Source organism: Podarcis raffonei, chromosome 8, assembly GCF_027172205.1.
Source record: "Podarcis raffonei isolate rPodRaf1 chromosome 8, rPodRaf1.pri, whole genome shotgun sequence".
In the NCBI taxonomy this organism is placed as follows: domain Eukaryota; kingdom Metazoa; phylum Chordata; class Lepidosauria; order Squamata; family Lacertidae; genus Podarcis; species Podarcis raffonei.
The window spans coordinates 16132433-16145984 of record NC_070609.1 but is presented as its reverse complement, the minus strand read 5'-3'; the positions used below and the strand labels follow the sequence as shown (position 1 = coordinate 16145984).

The 13552-nt window shown below is 46.3% G+C and overlaps 1 protein-coding gene across 1 annotated transcript in view; it reads left to right on the top strand.

Moving 5' to 3' along the window:
• The window catches only part of KCNN4 (potassium calcium-activated channel subfamily N member 4), a 45770-nt gene extending 34831 nt beyond the window's left edge, over nucleotides 1–10939 (top strand). The window contains exons 4-9 of the mRNA XM_053398148.1: nucleotides 651–783; nucleotides 2858–2968; nucleotides 6575–6693; nucleotides 7678–7747; nucleotides 9366–9541; nucleotides 10448–10939. Of these exons, the coding sequence (XP_053254123.1) occupies nucleotides 651–783; nucleotides 2858–2968; nucleotides 6575–6693; nucleotides 7678–7747; nucleotides 9366–9524 (592 nt within the window). The 3' untranslated portion in view covers nucleotides 9525–9541; nucleotides 10448–10939. The remainder of the gene's footprint in view (nucleotides 1–650; nucleotides 784–2857; nucleotides 2969–6574; nucleotides 6694–7677; nucleotides 7748–9365; nucleotides 9542–10447) is intronic.
• The last annotated feature ends 2613 nt before the right edge of the window (nucleotides 10940–13552 follow it).

The window sequence follows — 13552 nt, the reverse complement described above, 5'->3', positions numbered from 1 at the left end:
TTGGCATGCCTGCCCTGGTGCATGATGGGAGAGAACGCTTGTCTAACTGGACTGGGTTATGTTTCATGGGAAAATGTACCCAACCCCGCTTGATTATTTTCCTCGCTCTCTGGTGTCCCCCTCCCCACTATGCCAAGCTGCCACGAGCAAAACTTGAAAGCCTTGTTATCCCCTCATCGATTTGTCTGAGCAAAGAGAGACAAATGATGTCATCGCTCCTGCCCTGCGCCACTCCCTGTCTGTTTGGGCAGTGGTCCAGACTGGGCCCAGAGGGAGAGGGCCTGTGAGGGAGCAGTAGTGATAGTGGCAAGGACAGCATAGCCACGGTGGCTGAGTTTTACTTCCCTGGCTAGAGGCAGTACCCCTCTGAATTCCAGTGGCAGGGAGTCACAAGTGGAAAGAATGCGCTTGTGCTTGCAGTACCAAATGTATTTTTATTTCCCAGGGCCTATTTTGAATCAGTTTGAACACTGCTGGTACCTGTTCACTGATCTGCTATTTTGATCTCTTGCTTATGGGTGTTTAATTTTAGTTTTTAGGAGTTTACTATTTCCCCCGTCCTATTAAGTAACTCTGAAGGGTGCGATATAACTCTCAATAATGTGAAACACACATTTCCTGACGAACCTCTCTTCGTTCCCACCTGTCAGAGAGCATATGGACAACGACTACCTATATAGCACTTTCTGGCTGATCCCCATCACTTTCCTAACCATCGGCTACGGAGATGTTGTTCCGGTGACGGTGTGCGGAAAAGTCGTGTGCGTGTTCACCGGTGTTATGGTAAGAGATGCGTCTGCGCATGGCGCAGAGCTGAAACGTGCAGATTTGTGCAAATCCGGAATCCGACTCCCAGCTCCCCCCCCCCAAAAAAAACTTATGTATTTATTGTATCCGTATCCCACCCTTTTCTTCAAAGAGCTGAAGGTGGCTATGTGGTCTCTCCCTCTCTGCATTTAATCTTCACAACAACCCTGCGAAGCCAGGGTTTAAAACCCCATCCAGCTGTGAAGCTCACTGGGTGACCTTGGGCCAGTCACTACCTTACCTTGCAGGGGTTTTTTTTGAGATTAACTGAGGAGGTGGAGAATCTTCAGCTCTTTGGAGGAAAGTGTGGACTAATGAAATCGATTAGGCAGCGACTAAGAGGCAGCAGCTGACTCCAAGGTCATCTGGCAAGCTTTGTGGCTGACTGGATATTTGAATCCTGGCCTCCCAGGTGCTAATCAATCACTCTAACCACTACACCACACTTCCTCTCAATTCTGAATCGGAAAGTTGCCTGATTCTGAAACGGAAAGTTCATATCTGAAAATGTGATGCTGCAATGCAACTTCAGAACTTTGGCAGCTGGACTTGAGTGCTTTAGACTCAAATACATTGATTTGATTTTTTAGTATCATTATTATTGTTGGTCAGGCATCAAATAAGAAATCCCATGAAGCTGTCAAGTGCTAAATGCCGCTTTTTTGTGCTGTCTGTCAAGGGCTGTCGGATGCTATATATAACAGTGGTCTCTTGGCAAATTGATTCGATAACAAAACAGGAATTGATACCAATCCTTTCCTTGGCATTACTGGGAATGTAGGCTGGACCAAATGAAGTTGGCTTGGATGGACAATGGGTTCTGTATTTCAAAATCATGGGATTAAAATAAGGAATAGTCAGATCTGGTCCATACTGCTGAAAAATTAACCCAGAATTGAATGTAGAGGACAAACCCAAAAAAGATTTGTTTTCAACAACGTGGCAAAAAATTATTTTATATATTAATGGGGAAAACAATGTTCAAATGCCTCCTGTGGAATATGCTACGGTTTGGAGTTAACTTTTTGTCTTCAAATTAGAATGCCATAAATCCTCGATGGTAATATATTTATATTTATCAATAAAATAAATACTATTTTATTTTTTAAAAAAAATTATATCACCCTCCCCACCTCCAGTAACAATAACTTTCCACCTAGGAATGTGAATGAAACAACACAAATTTACACTGTGTGTGCATTTGTACATTTCATTTCCATTGAATTGTATTGTTTTTCTCGGCCTCCTTATTCTTGTGTGTTAATTGGAAGCCTATGTTTGTAGACCTCAGATTTTGCTGTTTATTGATGATATGCTTTTGCTGCTGCTCTGTGGATCGTTGTATGGGTAGCCCAAGTGGAGATCTTGAGATTTTGGGCTTCAGCTTCCATCAACTTTAGCCAGTGTGGTCCATGGTCATAATGCTGATGGCGGCTGCAGTCTAAAAATGTATTGGGGGGTCTTCCCCACACAATTGTGTGCTCTGCTTTAAGCTGCTTTGCTTTTTATTTCAAACAAGTAGTATATAAATCTTGTGAAATACGTTGAGAAACTCCTTTCTGCATTTCCAATATGTTTAGAGACTATTCATGTAGCAAGTGATTAATGATGATCACAAACATAATCATAATAAACTACTATATATTTTGGAAAGTTGCATGTTTATTTGTTATGCATTTGGGCATCTCTTAAGAGATCACCACCAAAATTTGCACAGTAGTTCCCAAGATCAAGGAGCCAGGTTTTCATCTGTGCTTGGATACAATGTGATGCCATTTTGAATTAAGATGGCAGAATGAGCTTTTCAAAACTGCACTGATAATCAAATGCACCAACTGGGCTGATTTTTTTGTTTTTAAATTTTTGAGCTATGCGAGGAACAAGGCTAATAATACAGAAAATCCTGAAATTAGATATGTGCCCTTCCGCTGAGCTATCATATTCCCTATTTGCCACAGTAATTCCTAGTTTAACCCAAGGCACACGGCGTATATTTCCTCTGTGCCTCCAGTTTTATTGCTTCAAACTCATTGTCCTCATTTTTTTGCAGGGAGTGGGCTGCACGGCCCTCTTGGTGGCTGTTGCTGCTGATAAGCTGGAATTCAGCAGGGCTGAAAAACACGTCCATAACTTCATGATGGACATTCAATGTGCCAAAGAGGTAAGGCAGAAGATGAGCTCGCTAGGTCAGGGCAACGGCCCATCTAGTCCAGCTTCCTGTTCTCACAGTGCCTTGTGGGGAACCAGCAACCTGTATAAAAAGCAATTTGCCAACCTACGATTCCCAGGAACTGGTGCTCAGTGGCAAAGCAGAGCTTGTAGCTGCTGATATTCTTCTTCGCCATGGTTTTGTCCAGTCCTCTTTGAAAGCCATCAAAGTTGGTGCCCATCACTGTGGGAAAGAGTGGGAGAGAGTTCCATAGTTTACCTATGTGCTGTGCTTAGAAACACTTGTATCTCAGGGTTGCCATACGTCTGGAATTTCCCATAAATTGCCGGTATTTGGCCATTGGAAACAGTGTCCGGGCAGAAATTGCCCAACATAAAGAAAAACACAATAAAACATTAAACTTAAAAAAAAAAACCTTCCCTATACAGAGCTGCCTTCAGATGTTTTCTAAAGGTTGTATAGCAGTAAATCGGAGGCCTGTTCGCAATATGAAAAGAACACAACCCGCAGTGGCGCGTCTGCGCACGCGTGGATTGCGATTCGCCGCTTCTGCGCATGCGGGTGACGTCATTTTGCACTTCTGCGCATGCGCGAGCAGCAAAACCCGGAAGTAACCCTTTCCGGTACTTCTGGGTTGCCGCGGGACGTAACCTGAAAGAACGTAACATGAGGCAGATGTAACATGAGGTATGACTGTATAGTTACTTATCTCCTTGGCTTTGGGGGTCGCATAGCTCCATACCTTCCAACATTTCTCTGACGAAAATAGGGGCGTCTGCCAGGCAAGGCCTACCTTCCCCCTCTCTGTAGATAACAGCATGAAGCGAAAGCAGTCTTTTGCAGTAACAGAGAGCTTTATTGAAGACAGCACAAACATTCAGCATCCATTTTCGCTGTGCAGGTGCTCCCAAGTGAGTTCCTCCCACTTCCCTCCAGTTACTTCCGTCTCCTCACCACGTGACCCCCCTCCAACCACTGAGCCTTCTGAGAGGCTACCCTATCCAGACACCTGCCTCTACAGCTCATGGGCTTTCTAGTGAGGGAGATCCAACCAGCTCTCTCTCTCTTCCCGTTCCTCTCCCCTTGGTTCCTCTTCTCCCAGCTCAGCCCAACAGTCAGTTCCCAAACTGTGTCCTTCTGCAAACCGTAGGTCGATACTATCCTCCTGCTCCAGAGGAGCTTCAGGATCAGGACCTTGAGCAGAGGGAGAGGGGACTTCCACCATTCTTCCTCAGAGCAATACCCTTCAGTCTGGTTCCTGACAACGTCCTAAGAAAAAGAGGGACATTCTGGGATCAAATCAGAGACTGGGACAGCTCCTGTAAATCCAGGACAGTCCCTGGAAAAGCAGGGTTGCCATATTTCAAAAACTAAAAGCCAAGACACCCCAAAATGAGTTGTTGAGCTTATTTTGAGCAAACCCCAAAGTTGTTGAGCTTGACACTTCTTACTCACCTTCTCTCTCAACTAAAAAGTACCAGATGTGCCAGCCTTTCCTCAGAGGAGAATAGCTCCCATTACCTGCACCTGGTGTGGGTAACTTTAGTCCATCAAGGGCTGCAGTCCCTTGGGGAATAATATTTTGGAGCCTGCATATTAACAGTGGGTGGTGCCACTCTTTTTTATCTCTCTGCTACCTTTTCTCTTTTTTCTGCCACCCGTTCACTCTCTCCCTCTCCCTCCCCTCACTTCCTCCCCCTGCCCCCCAGTGGGCTGCCAGGAAAGGAATAGGTTATTCTCGCCAGACATCTGAATTAATTGTTTGCAGAGGATTTTTGAAATTAAGCCAAGAGCGTCACATGCACGTTGCCCACCCCCTGACTTTTCGGATCAATCAATTTCAGCAAGATTAATGTGGGAAGTGTAGCTTTTGAGTTTCCTTAATGCCTCTTCTGTTTTCATTTCGAAACATCCTCTTTCTTGTCATCATTCACCAGAAGTCAGGAATTAACAGAAGACAGGGCTTCCTGGTCACAGGAAGGTTTTCGGGTATTACATCAGACCTTCCTCCTTCCAGAGTTGCGTATCTTTGTTGGCTACAATTTTTAGTGAAATGCTACCATTGTGTTTCCCACAAAGCATGTTCCTGCTTTGCAAGTTTGCAGGCTCTGGCTCAGGTTTTTTTTTTGGGGGGGGCTGGATATGGGTCACGTGGGTTCCCAGGTCAGCTTGATCTGGGGCCCCCACATTTGGGCTTCTGGTCGGGTCAGGGGCCTGTGCACAGCCTTAATTATCACAGTTGAAGGAACAAAAATACTCAGAGCCAGGCAATGGTACCCCAAGAGGATTGGGAGGGGAGCACATGAGAGAAAAGTGTGTAGCCGAGGGAGAGTCTTAAGGGCCAGAGAGAAAGGCCTGGAGGGCCGCATCCCTGGTGTCTACAATAATGAGGTGGATGGGACTTTGGCTTGACTTTGTAGGAAGCAGTTTCATACGTCCAAGACTTCTACTGCAGTTCTACTCCTCGCCATTTCCTTCCCTGTTGGGCAGCCCTTCCAAACTGAAACTCTACCGGGGTTTCTGCTGCAGCATTTTGCCCTGCAGAAGAGCTAAAAGGCTGTCCTATTTGAATGTTAATATGCAAATACAAGAGGCATGTTTTTGTGTGGTTAGCTCTTCCAGCAAGGGGCAAAAACTTGAAACACGCCTGGCTCTGTTGTTCGATATATACAATATACGATATCTTTATTGTCATTGTCCCATGCAGAACAATGAAATTGAAAAACTACATGAAACATTCAAAAACCCCTAAAAACTCTGAAACCCCATTTTAAAATACACTATACTATAGAGACCCCTTATGCTGTGTTTAGAACCAGAATTGCATTTGTGTAGAAACTGTTTCTCAGGCAGCTAGTCCTGGCCTTGGCAGGTGCCATCTTAATGTGCCCTGTGGACCACGGTTTAAGAACCCCCTGCAATAAACAATAACCGCTGTTCCTGGGCTCTCTGCCCTGTTATCTCAGGGCGTGTGTAGGCATACATGCAAATCAAGACTTCCTTGTGGGTTTCCTCCTCCCTGGCCTCCCCCCCCCCAATGCTTTCACAACACTTTTGACAAATGTCCTGTCCTAGCCGGCAAAATCAAAGGCTAATGCAGTTGTCAGTCTTCCTTCTTCTTCCGCTTGATGGGTCACGAATGGCGCTGCAGGGAAGGGTTGCAGCTCAGTGGCAGACTCTCCTTCGCTTGCCAAAGGTTCTGGGTTCAAACCCCCGGTATTTCCTGGTAGGGCTGGCAAGGCCTCCTTGCCCGAGTTGTATCCCAGTGGCGTCCACAGGGCCAAAAGTTCCCCAGTCCAATTGTGGACCATCAAAATCTTTCTGCAAAAGGAGCATAGATCAGTGGTAGAGCTCGTGCTTTGCATGTGCAAAGACCCCAGGTCTAAATCCTTGGCATTTCTAATTAATGTCTCCTTGGCTGAAACTCCAGACAGCCTCTGTCAGTCAGGGCGAGAGAAGCCCTGAGCTGTTGGGCCTGTGCTCTGACTTCATCTAAGGCAGCTCCTTATGTTCCTAGGGACAGAGAAGGGAAACTGAGCTTCGGCGAGCCATCACGTTTCTCCCTTTTCTTTCCATTTTCTTTGCACCAACCTTTAGATGAAGTGGTCAGCCGCCAACGTGCTGCAGGAGGCTTGGATGCTGCACAAACACACCAAGAGGAAGGATGGCCTAAGGACACGCAAACATCACCGAAGGCTGCTGGCAGCCATCCATATGTAAGCCAATCACTCCCAGGTCATGGGGTGCTCAGGTGTAGCGGTAAGTCGGGGGGGGGAGGCTGGGCAAGGCACCTTCCAGGGCAGAGGGCTGCACTGCCCTGGTCCTGCTCTGCCAGTTTCCCCCTTTCTATGTCGTGGACTGCTTGGGAGCCAAGGAATGGTGGGAGAAACCATCAGGCGAACACCCAAGGGAAGAAGGCTCAGAGCCCTGGGGTTAGAGCCAGTGTGGTGTAGTGGTTAAGAGCAGTGGACGCGTAATCTGGTGAACCGGGTTCGTGTCTCCGCTCCTCCACATGCAGCTGCTGGGTGACCTTGGACTAGTCACACTTGTCTGAAGTCTCTCAGCCTCACTGACCTCACAGAGTGTTTGTTGTGGGGGAGGAAGGGAAAGGAGAATGTTAGCCGCTTTGAGACTCCTTAGGGTAGTGATAAAGCGGGTTATCAAATCCAAACTCCTCCTCCTCCTCTTCTTCTTCTTCTTCTTCTTCTTCTTCTTCTTCTTCTTCTTCTTCTGCAAAACGATCCTCATTAAGTCGTCTTATTTTCACTGTTAACTTTGCCTAATTCTACATCACCTTGCTTATTCATTTTTCTTTGGTTGGAACTTCTTCTTCCTTCCATTTTTTGTGCATAAAGATTCCTAGTCAAGCGAGGATTTCGAATCGAATCGAACCGATCGTTCGATTTGAGATGGGAGGCGGCGGCGACAAGGGCCAGTTAGATTTGTTACCCGTGGTTCGCCCTGCGTGCAAGGGCTCTGAGCCACTTGCAGATGGGCCTGGGACGGTGTTGTATATTTCGCTAGAAATTATAGCGAGCGCACGCAGCCAGTTGTCAGGGTTTCCTGAGGAAAGTGCACCGGCGGGTCACGGCTGCTGCGTACGTTTTAACTGTTAAAACTCTTCTCTCCATTGCAATTTGGAAAGGAAGCACATTGGCGAAAGCCCAGGAGGGGAAATAACTTCTCTGTTCTCCTCGTAGGTTCCGACACGTGAGGATGAAGCACAGGAAGATCCGAGACCAAGTGAATGCCATGATGGATGTCTCTAAGGCGAGTTGTGTGCCGGGGACATTGTTGCCCGGTCGATAAAAGGCTGTGTACACACAAGTTTAAAGCGTATTGCTCCCCAATAAATGTATCCTGGGAAACTGCAGTTTACCCTTTACAGAGCTACAGTTCCCAGGCTTCTTTGGGCTGTGGTGTGGGGAACATGCTTTACATGTGCAGCGTGTATGCATCCTCTGTCGACTCTCCTGTGGTGCAACGGACTAGTGCATCTGGCTGTTAACCAGAAGGCTGGCAGTTTGAGCCCATCCAGGAACTGCTGTGGGCAGAATTCTGGCATCACAGGGGGTCAAGGACCCTTCAACTCTACAATTCTGTGGTTCTATTAATCTAAGGCAATGCAGTGCCTTTAAGCACAGTGTGTTTCCAATATAATAAGCGTTAGCAAATTCTTGCAAAAAGGCCACTGATAAGTTCCTGGAGATGTAGCTTCTATGACAGTAAAGTGGTACCTTGATTCTCAAACTTAATCTGTTCTGGAAATCTGTTCCAAAACCAAAGTGTTCCAAAACTAAGGTGCACTTTCCCATACAAAGTTATGCAAAATGGATTAATCCATTCCAGACTTTTAAAAACAACCCCTAAAACAGCAATTTAACATGACTTTTACTATCTTAATGATACCATTGATCCATAAAAGGAAAGCAATAAACAATGTACTGCAGTCACACAATCAATCAGTAGCTGAACTGGGTTCCACACAGTCACAAAAATAAAACAAAAAAAGCCACAAAAAGAATAGCAAAAACAGACAGACGTAACACTAAAAACAGAAGTGTGGCACTCAAAACAGAGCACGTTTGGATTCTGAAAAAAGTTCACAAAAGTTCACTGTACTTTGTGCCTGGGGGAAAAGTAAATTATTCCAAATAAAGGAGTTGTTGCTGCTTTTGTTGTTGAAATTATTATTTTTTCTGCCATTCTCTGAGTGGGCTCAGGGCAGGTTTCTCCGCCATCCCTCCCCATTGATCCTCATAACAACCTTGTGAGGTAGGCTAGGTTGACTAAACTGATGGACCTGATGTCATCCAAAAGGCTAAATAAGAAGTGTTAGCTAGATCTGGTATTGGACTGCCCTGATATCTACAGATGAAGGGCAGCATACAAATTAAATAATAATAATAATAATAATAATAATAATAATAATAATAATATCAGTGTGGATATATTATATATAAAAAATATAATGTAATAGCAGGCTTGGAAGGAGGCGATTTGTGCCCCCCCCATCTTATATTTGTGCAGCTGGTTCTTCCTGCCTAAGTGCAGAACCTTACAATTGTCCCTATTCTGTTAGTTTTGGCCCAGTTCTCCACTCTGTTAAGGTCGTATTGGATCCCGATTCTGTCTTCTGCGCCATAAGCTACCCCTCCCAGTTTGGTGTCACCTGCAAATTAGATGAGCATCCCCTCACTTCCTTCATCCAAGTCATTTACAAAGTTGTTGAACGACACCAGGCCCAGGACAGAACCCTGCAGCACCCCAGTTGCCACTTTCCTCCCATCCCTGAGGACAAGAGCGCCACCTGTGGGCCAGCCCCAGGAAGTAACTTGAGCAAAAGCTGAACTGTGGACAGCCGTGTCTTGTTCTTCCTCTGCTGCAGATGCAGATGATCATGTGCGACCTCAGCTCCAGCCTCAGCAGCTCCCACCGGGAGCTGGAGAAGCGAATCGAGTCTCTGGACAGGAAACTGGACGAGATGACAAGGCTTCTCTCGGGACTCGTGGACTCCAAGCAGCGGCAGGAACAGCGGGCGCTCTAAACTCCAACTGCGGTTTGGTAGGTGAGGCAACTAGAACTCCGCGACAAAAACCCTCTTCGTGACACAAGATTCTGCAACTTGAAAACACCCAAATTCTGCAATCGGACTCTGTTTGGCTAATTTGAATATACTAGCAAGTTCTCCTTGGGTGGAATTATGTCTTTCTGTTCTTCCCTCTGGAGCCTAGAACTTGAGAGACATGCTGGGATCTCTACCCTACGCTCTGGACTCTAAAAGCGGGAATGGCGAAACCTCTGACCTTCACGACGCTCCTGGACTACAACTCCCATCATTCTGAACCATTAGCATCACTGGCTGAGACAGATGGGATTTGTAGTCTCTCCCCCACCCCCCGAAAGGGAGGGGGAACTTGTTTGCTAGCTATCTGGAGTCTAGTTTTAATATAATCCTCCTCCTTCATGGGTTAAACCACAGAGCCTAGGACTTGCTGATCAGAAGGTCAGCGGTTCGAATCCCCGTGACAGGGTGAGCTCCTGTTGCTCGGTCCCAGCTCCTGCCAACCTAGCAGTTCGAAAGCACATCAAAGTGCAAGTAGATAAATAGGTACCACTCTGGCGGGAAGGTAAACGGCATTTCCGTGCGCTGCTCTGGTTTGCCAGAAGTGGCTTAGTCATGCTGGCCACATGACCTGGAAGCTGTACGCTGGCTCCCTCGGCCAGTAAAGCGAGATGAGCGCCGCAACCCCAGAGTCATCCGCGACTGGACCTAACGGTCAGCGGTCCCTTTACCTTTACCTCCTTCATTGCAGGTTTTTTAAAGCAGAGGTTGGATGGGATGCTTTAGTGAAAATTCCTGCGTTGCAGGAGATTGGACTAGATCTCTCCCAACTCTACAATTCTATGATTCTATCTGTTCCTCCAATATTGGTGCCACTGTGACCTTTGTTCTCCTTTCCCTTCCAGGTGGCTAAAGAGATGGTTTTGATCATCCCGCTGAAGCCTCCATAGACAGAACTTTTAAGCGCCTCCTGCCTTTCTTCATGGGCATCAGGCAGTGTGTCGGGAACACACGGGACTACACCGCCACCTTGTGGTGGACGAGAACCACCACAGGCATTTTGAAAAGCCAACCCACCGCATCGCCAGACAAAAGAAAAGGAGCGAGGAGGAGCTTTCGGAACTTTGCTCTCCGCAGAAAAGACTTCTCGAACCTCTGAATGGATTTTTGTTGTGTCTTGCAAGAGGGACTCTGGATGCAAAATCGAAAGACAGGACATCCACTCCTCTAGCAGGCTTCTGAGCTGTGGGTGGGGGAAGCAAGAGGCCAAGATACAGGAATAAGTGTGCTTGAAAACTGTGCAAAGCCCTTGCCCTTTGGCAAAAGACAGTTTGTCCATCCCGGCCAGGAATGCAATTTTCAGGAAGCAATTGCTAACTGGCTGCACAGGATCTCCTGAGATGTTCAGGCTTGCATATAATCATGTTTTTGGTCACCTAGAGATTAACAGTTGCTGCAGGCGAGGAAGCTTGTGTGTGTCTGTAGCGGGGGTGGGTTTATCATTTAAGGCGGTTGATGCTACACCAGTGACTTAACATAAGCTAGGGCTAAGCAGGCAGGCTTCTGACAGTGCACAGACTACTTGCCAGCCTGCTCTTGACATTTACTATGCACCTGGAACAAATGTGCCTTAACACTGCAGAAACACAACTGCTGGCAAGGAGACCCCAATCAGGAGCTCCAGAGACAAGAGCCATTGTTTTAGACCAGAATACCCTAAGGGTCCCAGCTTCAGTACGTTTAAAAGGTTATGTTAGGCACAGAGGGCAGAAAGATGCCTTGTTTGTGCCATGGACCTTGGAGGCAGGCGAAGTAGACGAAAGGTTGGATGGATGCGGCAGTCCAACTTGAGATGAAGAGTGAAGTTCTCAAAGGGCTGCTTAGGCTAGCTGTTCAGTGAGAGCTTGTAGGAGTCTCTTAAGTGTGGGAAACCTCAGTAACCAGCCGTTGAGCATCCTTTGTCTGGCCAGAGGGGAAACTTTGGAAGTCAACATCTAGTGGGGAGAGCTGCTTAGCTCTCAGTCTTCAGGTCAACACTGAAATGTAGAGAGACGTGCTTTCTTTTTCCAAGGTGTGCGGACAGGAGAATCACAATTTGCACTCGGGTCCTGGTTTTGGGCTTCCCACAGGTATCTGGCTGGCCACCAGGAGAACAGGATGCTTGTCTAGATGGGCTTGAACCACAGCAGGCTTTTCTTACTTTCTTAGGGGATCAGCTTTTAGAAGCCATACTTTTGTGGGGAGCCGACTGCCGTCGTTTCCTTCCTTTCTGCATTAGTTTGTGAAGCATATAAAACTGGAGGTACAGATTCCTACCTCTCCCCTAAGGCGAAAACTTGATATTTGGATTGCTTTTGGTCTCTCAGGTGAGAGATGAGGGAAGCCAGCGGTGTATGTATAGGCGGCACTCTCCTTTATAGTATTTTCTTCTCTCCTTTTTTCTTTAGAGGGGAGGAAAGGAATAGACGAAGTGCCATTGCCCAGTCTGTTAGAAAGCGGTTTCTATCGCCTCTCTTGCTGCTTCCCCAGTGAGAGGCAAGGGGAACGCTTGGTATGAATGCTCACCTGGGGGGTGTCTATATTACTGCTTGCTTGTCAGTACTTGACATTTGTCTGGCTCTCATAGCGCAGACGTGTGAGCATGTGAGACTGAATTATGGCAGCGATTGTGGAGTGTGATTGGAGGGTGTGCTAGAATAGTAAATTTGAGTGCATTGGAGCATTGATGTGTGCTGACCATGCAAGGTGTGTGTGTGTGTGAGCGAAACTGAACTTTCTCTGTATTTTTAGCTGTAGTTAGATTAAGTTGTGCAAATTGCTGAATAGGGAGCTGGGCATTGATTCGTTTAATGGGATGATTGATTGATGTATGGTGGTGGGGAAGAATGAGTTGATTTTCTTTTGCTTCATTGCGAATCAGATTTGTGGGTTTTTTTTATAAAAAAGGTGAAATTTATACTTCTTAGCTCATTTTTAATTATTTTGCTTCCTGATCTTTAGAGGATGCTTGGAATTAGTCCTTTACTATGGATTTTCCTTGCATTTTTTTTGCAGCTGATTTTTATGTGGCAATGTTTATTTTGATACTGATGAGGATGCTCTACTTAGTTACGTTTTGTAGAACGTAGAAATGCTCTCCTTTTTTTGTTTTGGTATCTGCTGTTTATTTAAGATGTTTTAACCTATGTTGTAAACCGCTTAAGAGTTTTGTTTAACTAAAAGCGGTATATAAATGGGCCAAATAAAAATGAACGAAGGCCATTATCCCTGTTGCTAAATGACGGCTGCACACCAGTCCCAAGGAAGGAAACACCAGGACCACTTTTCGTCCCCCCTCCCACCCCTGGGCTGCCATCCCCAATACACACCGAGGCAGCAGTTTTAAGCAGAGGGGTTTGCATCTCACCAGCCACTTCCATGGAAGAAACCAGAGTTCTTTACTCCCCTGAAATAGAGGTCACTACATATCAAACGATTAATGAAATCTGCATTCATGTGGATACAGGAAAAGGCAACGGGCTGGATCCACAGTAGCTTTACCACTGAAAGTGACAAGTTCTCAAATAAAGTCGTGGCTACGACGTGACTCGTTGATTTCAATTCAACCTAATTTCAACTGACTGAGTCTGGATGTATCCCAAGAACTGCATAGATATATACATAAGTTGTTTTCAGCTCATACACACATGTTGCAAAAACATATTAGAAGATGCGTTCTGCATTCTCTGGCAGGAGGAAGCACCGCTTAAGATGGCGTCTGCCACCGCTAGTTTAGGTACCTGTATTGAAAATAACTTACAATGTGAAAAGAAGCTGTTGATTGGTTCATTGGGGGCACCTTTGCAGTCAACCCAGATGTGTTCTCAGTCTGCTGAGCTGCTACACCAAGGACAGCCAATATGATGTGTGTGTCCCCCCCCCCCCCAGGTGCTGTTGGACTCCAATTCCCATCAGCCCTGGTTACTCCAACCAATGGTCAGGGATGATGGGAGCTGGCCCCCTCCAGATAT